Below are 7,000 nucleotides of genomic sequence, written 5' to 3' on the forward strand. Positions count from 1 at the left end.
AGCCCAGTCTCCTGCGGAACTTCCCCAGTAGTGCGTGCAAGAAGCCGCCTCGCCGCTCCAGGAGTTCCATCTGCCTAGGCAAGGGGCAGGACAGGGAATGCAGGTGCACAAGCAATGCAAACCAAAGCTACATTTTGGGAGCGAGCTGCTTGTCCCATGCCCGCATGTAGGCTTGGACACCTTGCTGGAAGGGGCTCCGGTGGGGAACCAGCTCAGGATGCGGCACAGAGGGCAGCCTGCTCCAGCCCTCGTTCTGCCCAAGGACCAGCGTGCCCTCTCCTGCATCAAGCTTTGCTTTTCCTCTGCTATGCAGTTAAAGGGAGATGCTTTTTAGATTCATTTTGGGGATGGAAAGATGCTCTTAGCTTTATTTCCCTCATTAAAGCAACACAGAGGACAACCCCCTGCCCCCAGCATTTGGGATGTGTCTCCCTGGGAAAACTCAGTGGTTTCTGACCGTGCTGGAGAACAGGGCACAAGTCGCTTTGAGAGCTCTGCCCGGAGCTCTCACCATGAGAATCTGCTGTCTCTAGTTGCTTTTCAACAAGTGGCACTGTGTGCAGCATCCTCCTCAGAGCTTTCTCTGGGGAAACATAAATACATCCAGCTCTGTGCTCAGGCAAAAGAAATACACTAAACCAAGAGATTCCACCTGCCAGGCACCACCCTTAAACGTAATTTTCTATATGAAAAGCTGCTCCTTTGCACACACCCCAGATTCTTCATCGACAGGACAGTGTTAGATGTCCTCTGGGACTCAACATGCACTGAATTTGCTTCCATAGCACAACTCTCTGACTGTGACGTACAAGACAGCCATAACCTAGATTCCCTTAAAACAAAAATAGACGAGGGAAAACCACGCTGCTGTTAATCCAGAGAAAATCAGGAGCAGCTTCCCTGCATGCTAAGCACTGCTCGCCGTGTAGCTTAGCGAGGAGTCTGGCTCGCTACCCCGGGGCGTAAATCTTTGCAGCCCTGAAAGCTGCTGCCAAACAAGCCATGTTTTGGGGAGGGGAGCATCTTTCCCACCCCCCTGCTTGCTAATTCAGCAGTGTGAAGCACGCCTGGAATCACAGCAGCCGTCTCGATTGACTGCATTAAAGCACTTGTTCATCGCTGCGGGAGGGCAGAGACACGCCACTTATTTCCCCACCAGCACGCCCAGACTGGTTTGCTCTCCTTTCTGCTTATCCCATGGGGTCGTGAGCAGACTGAGATGTTTCCGAGGGCTCCCTGCCACCAAGGACCGCGGCACCCTGCAGCCTTTATTCTCTTTAAAACTTTCAAGTTTGCAATAAACTTCCCACAAAGCTTTCATACAATAGCCACCATGTTTTCTTTTTCACGGAGAGGTGCTCAATTCGTAGCTATGAGCAGGTGTCACGGGAGAGAGGAGCCTCGTCCCTGCCTCCTTTCTGCAGCAAAGGGCTGGAGAGGTGTTTAGATGCCATGTGCTAGCAGCCAGGTGCCTTCCCGTGCAAACAGAAAAGCTCTTTTCAAGTGCAGAGAAGCTGTGGATGCCCCATCCCTGGAAGTGTTCAAGGCCAGGCTGGATGAGGCTTGGAGCAACCTGGTCTAGTGGAAGGTGTCCCTGCCCATGGCAGGGGGGTTGGAACTAGATGGTCTTTAAGGTCCCTTCCAACCCAAACCAGTCTGTGATTCTATGATTTTACTGCTGCAGTCAGAGAGGAGCAGAGCTCCAGTCAGCAAAGCCAGCTCATTGCGAGCAGCAGCACAAAGCTAAAAACAAGGGGGATTTTGCTCTGCGGGAGGATGAGTGGTGCAGGGCGAGTGGCTGCAGACAGAGCCACGTTTCCCCTGCTCTCCTGACCTCAATTCACGAGTGTCTTAACCTCGCCGGCTGCTTCTTCTAAAGCATAATCTCCAAGGGGTTCCTGCGGCTATCGCTCAACAAGAAGGAAACAGGCTCGTGGTTTAATTCTCTGCAGTGGCGGCGTGTCAGCTGGGGTCAGGAAAAACACACTAAGAAGTGCCCAACTCTTTATCGAAGCAAGTCAGCTCCGTAAGGCACCAGGTATCCCAAAGAGTAGGATTTCTGAAGCACTACCTTCCCGGGTATTATATACTGTACGGACAGGCCTACCTTCCCGGGTATCATTTAACCCCTTTGAACCCAGCGTGTCACGCAGGAAAATCCCAGGGAGACGGCGCAGATTAACACCCGTTTATTCTACCAGAGCCCATCTATGTAATCAGCTGCTGAGAAATGAGATTCACTGAGGTTGTTAGTGCAGGGAAATTATCCAAGCGACGTTGTGACCTGCTGCGTGGTTGCTGCAGTAAATGCGGCCTTTTCGGTGTGGGCATGGCCGAAACTCAGCTAGGACAAGCACTCCTGGTTTTCTTGCAGAATGCATGCATTTCCACAGGATGGATACTTGTACAGATGTGTTTAATTGGTGCTGGTGTTAAATACCCTAAAACCTGCCCCTTCAGACAGTCTCCCATTACACAGTTTTAGAGCTTGAGGCCGAGTGAGAGGACTTAAGCTGTATGGTTACATGAGGCAGCAACTGGCAGTCACTAATAGTTATGATGGCAAATGACTCCAGCTCAGCCCTCAACCATCCACATGCATCCCTCTTCTCTGCTATTTAAAAAAAGGTACCCCAGCCTGTAAAAAAAGTCCATTTTTCTTGTTTTCCAGTCCTTGTGAGAACCTGCCTACTCCAGTTAAAGGCCAAAGAGAGGGCTTAGCAGTTTGGAGAAGCCGCTGTATGCGTGACCATACCGAGAGCAGTAACTTTTTTTCAAACTTTTCGTTTCCCAGGAGCTACCATCAGCTGTAAGAAAATGTGCCGTGCTAGTTTAACTGCAAGGGTATGAAAATAAGGTGTCGCAATAGCTTATGGAAGGTAATTATTAATGTGTGGTCATGCTTTCCCAAGTTGTTAAAGGACAGATAAGGTATTTTCACCACCTCAGGTTTTGCTACTAGCAAGGGTGTCAAGGTTTGGGGAAAATGCTTTGGATCAAAAAGACTGAAGTCTCTCAAATGAACCACATTTGGAAGTTCATGTTGTTCTCCAGCCTAGGACAGCATTATGATTTCCAGCACAGAGCTGGAATGTATTATATTCTCCCTGTCTGACCAAGGAGACCACTTTGGTCATCAGCAAGGCCTAAGCTAAATTCTGTAATCACATTTCAAGAGAGCTGGAAGCCTGTTTTTTACATGCAGAGGAGATACAGACATGCTGTACCGTATGTCAAGCTAAAATATTCTGCGCTGGTCGGTGTAATTTCTTCCAGGGGCAACAGCAGCCTGGCCACTGACCTTCGCACCGAACCCTCAGTGCCAACGCCAACAGCTGAATATCGACAGTTGAACTCTGGCTCCACTGAAATTCCTAGAAAAGCAGCAGCAACCTCCCCACATGCAAACGACTGAGTATCTCATCTCTTTGCAGGAATGGCAGAAGCTCAACTATGACATTTATACCTTACGGCAGACCCGAAAAGAAGTCAGAAGCAGGTGGAAACACATTTTGGAGGATTTAGGTAAGTCAGAGGGCAAAAGGATGTCATTTGCGTGGTGCTGATGAGAGGTCCCTTGATGGTTGAGGATGGGAATGGCTCTACAAAATCTGGCAGAGGAGAAAGATAGGAAGATGAAACGAGATGGCTGAGCAATGCCATTGGGTAGCCCACAGGCAGCTTGAGGCCCTGCGGGAGGCCCCCGGCACAGCTAGGAGCAGATGGGACCACCGTGTCTTCAGGCATGTCAAAAAGCCAGCCCATGAACCATGGCCAGCCCATAATAGCATACACAATCACCTGTTTCAATCTTCTGCGTGGAAAGTTAGCTGGGATGCCTGGGAGTTCACCTTGGGATTTTCCCAGCAGGGAGAAATGAATATTGCTTTCAGATTTGAACACAGATACATCTGATTTTCTTCCTTAGCCCATGCCAGCTGATCAGAGCTAAACTGATCTTTAGAGCTACTTTGCTCCCAAGTGAATTTGAAGTATTCCTTTACCAAATGAAATTGCTCAACAGTGGTCCTCCTACTCCTGCTGCTTCCTAGCTTGCAGGAGAAGGCAGCACCCGGCGTGGCCTGGTTTTCCCAGTTGCCTTGCATGCAGCGCGTGACACTCGGGCCAAGGAGATGAGCCGTGGAGCGTGCTTGTTGGGCTGTTCAGGGATATTATCACCGGGAGCAAGAGAGATGGGTATCTCAGCCGCTCCTGCCCTACCTGCTGTGCTGGCGTCCGGATGGGAGGAACGTTATCAATGTGCATAACTGGGTGTCAGCGTTCATCTTCACCCAGGTGCTTGTGCAGCCTGTACGGACCAAACACGGGAGCGATTGCTTGACACCCTTACAGCTGGTACTGCACATTGACATAGGCTCTCCCACATCTCCCTCGTGTCCTCAACGGCTCTGGAACTGTTTTGCAAAGGGTGGGGAAGCTCAAGGCTGGGGATCCTTTGGCCTTAGCGAAGCTGGACGTGGGAAACATGCTATCTTGTGTTCCCTAGACCTATGCTTTAATCGTAAGACCCCCATTCTTTAGTTTTCAGGTGAGACGCAGCACCACCAGCTCCCTGGAGCTGAGCAAAGAGTAGCAACTACACTTAAAGATCCCTGTATCCATTCTCTTCCCTCTTTCCTTCCCTGGATACCCTTCCTATAAGAGATGCTGACTGCTACGGGAACAATTACCCGTACCTCCATTACTGCCACGGGTTTTTTTGTCACTGTTACCTCCCAACTACGTACAGGCACAGTCGCTGGGGTGCTCAGGAAGCCCCACCAGCCCTGAAAATTCTGGCAGCATCGCAGGAATGTGCAAGAGCTGAATCGACACCCTGGGTGTGTTCATATGCCTTCCCTGGAAAACTATCAGCAAACTTCCTCTGAATGTTTTTATGATTTATTTTTCCTCACCAAGAAAATTCTGTCTGCCCCAGGTGCAGACACAGAGCCTGCCTATGGGAAAAGATGGTTTGTTTTAGCAAGTAGGGAATGCAGCAGCCCAGGGTGGAGGGGGAATAAGGAACCTTGCAAGAGCCTGGATGTCTCAGATAGGACCTTGCCCACGTTTGACTTGTTCCTGTAACGCATCTCTTTCCCAGGTTTCCATAAGGAAGCAGACTCCCTCTTGTCAGTGACCAAACTCAGCATCATCAGCGACTCCCAGAACATGGGCAAAGCCCGGGACATCCTGTTAAAGCTCTCTGAAGAGACAAACATCTTCCCAACCAGCTGGGAGCTTTCTGAGCGCTACCTTTTCGTGGTGGTGAGTAATTCCGAGGATGTCTTCCTCCCCGCGGCCCCCATATCTGCAAGTGAGCTCAAATGAAGGGGACCAGGTAGGTAAACTGCACCAGAGGATGCTCAAATACACGATGGCATCTGGGGTGTCCCCATCAGAAGTTGCACCATGGCTTGGCTGTTCGGCTTCCTTGGAAATGTCAGTGCTGTAGCACCATAAATTTGCTCCCCAGGTTCCTTTAACCCCATGCAACTGGGTGCTTTTGCAGCTGTCACAGTGGGAAAAGATTAAACCTAATGCCTGGCTTAACCTGAGAGCAGCCATGGAGGGAGGATCCCAACTAGGAAGATGCCCAAAACATCCCATAGTGACTAAAACCCTGTTGCTTTGGCAGGATCGGCTCATAGCTCTGGACGCTGCTGATGAGTTCTTCAAGATGGCCAGCGTGGTGTATCCGAAGAGAGCCGGCGGAGAAAGAGTGGATGAAAGCCAGAAGGCCCCACAGCGCATCTCTGTCACGACGCCCTGAGGAACGTGCCTTGCTGGCGCGAGACGGACAGCGAGTTTCTTTCCCTCTGGGACCAGGCTCCTCGACCGAGGGGTTAGCACGAGCGGTGACGCTCCTTCTGTTCCTGCAGAGAAGCGAGTGGGCTGGCCGGAGCAGAGCGAGGAGGTCAGCAAGCCGTGCCCCACTGGGAGGGCATGGATGGGCAGACGCTGGCCCCGAGGTGCTCCCGAGCAGCGGGGAGCAAGAACTGCCGTAGCATAGCCCCGGTGGGACACCGCTAGCTCAGTAGTGTACGCGATAGGCACAGGGGAACCCACTGTGCAAGGTGTTGCTACCAGTAGCTGCAGAAGTTGAGAAGCCTCTAGTTACAAATGCTGTGAGGAGATCCGCGTCTCCACCTTCCGCCACCATCCCCTCCCTCGACCCTGCTAGCCAGGAGGGCCAGCGAGGGAGGAAAAATACCTCAGTCGTCTCCAACTCCGTGATGTTTCTCCGTGCACTGGTCTTCCTCCTCATCCCCAGCCCGTGGCAGCCCTGACAGGCAGGTCCCAGGGAATTCCACAAAGAAGCAGGAGCAGCGCATTGCTGGGAGAGGAGTTGACACCGGGTGGTAAAGCCTTGGAGCCGGGCTACAACTGGGCGCTGTGTCCCCTGCCATTAGTGGTTTGGAGGTGTTTGTTGTCAGGGATGCTCAGCCTGACATCTTAGAAGAAGGTTGATTTTAGGAAGGTGCCAAGGTCAGACCTGCTGAGAATTTGGCTCCTGCAATATCCTCACATTGGTTGCCTAACATCTTAATTTCTGAAAATTTTGGTCTCAAGTGCATAAAAAACCCCCACTATAAAGCTGCATGTACTGTCATTACATACCATCCATGCTGTTAATGAAGATTTTTAATGAACACCCTTTATATCTTGGTGGTTTTTTTGTCTGATAACGAGCAATAATTTTAAAACACTGGATTTGATCATTGAAAATCAAGTGGAAGTTCTTCATGGGTTACCACATGCTGCTAATTGGCCAGCTGAAAACGCTGGTTACGTAGAACCTCCCAAAATAGCAAAATAGAGCTTTTATTTGTTTATACCTTCTGTGTTTGAAAGATACATATATATTTATGAATTGTTTGTTCGTCAGTCTTTGGGGGAAACTTTTTTGTCAGCTTGGGACATCAGTGAAAACTGAGTTTAATAAACAAGACACATTACAAAATGAACGTTTCTTACTCTCTCTGTAACCCTATTAAGG

At 50.3% G+C, this 7,000-nt stretch overlaps 1 protein-coding gene across 1 annotated transcript in view; it reads left to right on the forward strand.

Moving 5' to 3' along the window:
• MREG (melanoregulin) overlaps positions 1–5,773 on the forward strand; it is a gene marked incomplete at its 5' end in the record, with an annotated part of 10,781 nt that extends 5,008 nt beyond the window's left edge. Inside the window, 3 exons of the mRNA XM_010146745.1 lie at positions 3,435–3,525; positions 5,105–5,268; positions 5,639–5,773. Coding sequence (XP_010145047.1) covers positions 3,435–3,525; positions 5,105–5,268; positions 5,639–5,773 — 390 coding nt within the window. The remainder of the gene's footprint in view (positions 1–3,434; positions 3,526–5,104; positions 5,269–5,638) is intronic.
• Positions 5,774–7,000: the final 1,227 nt, after the last annotated feature.

Source organism: Eurypyga helias, unplaced genomic scaffold (assembly GCF_000690775.1).
Source record: "Eurypyga helias isolate BGI_N326 unplaced genomic scaffold, ASM69077v1 scaffold16092, whole genome shotgun sequence".
Taxonomy (NCBI): Eukaryota; Metazoa; Chordata; class Aves; order Eurypygiformes; family Eurypygidae; genus Eurypyga; species Eurypyga helias.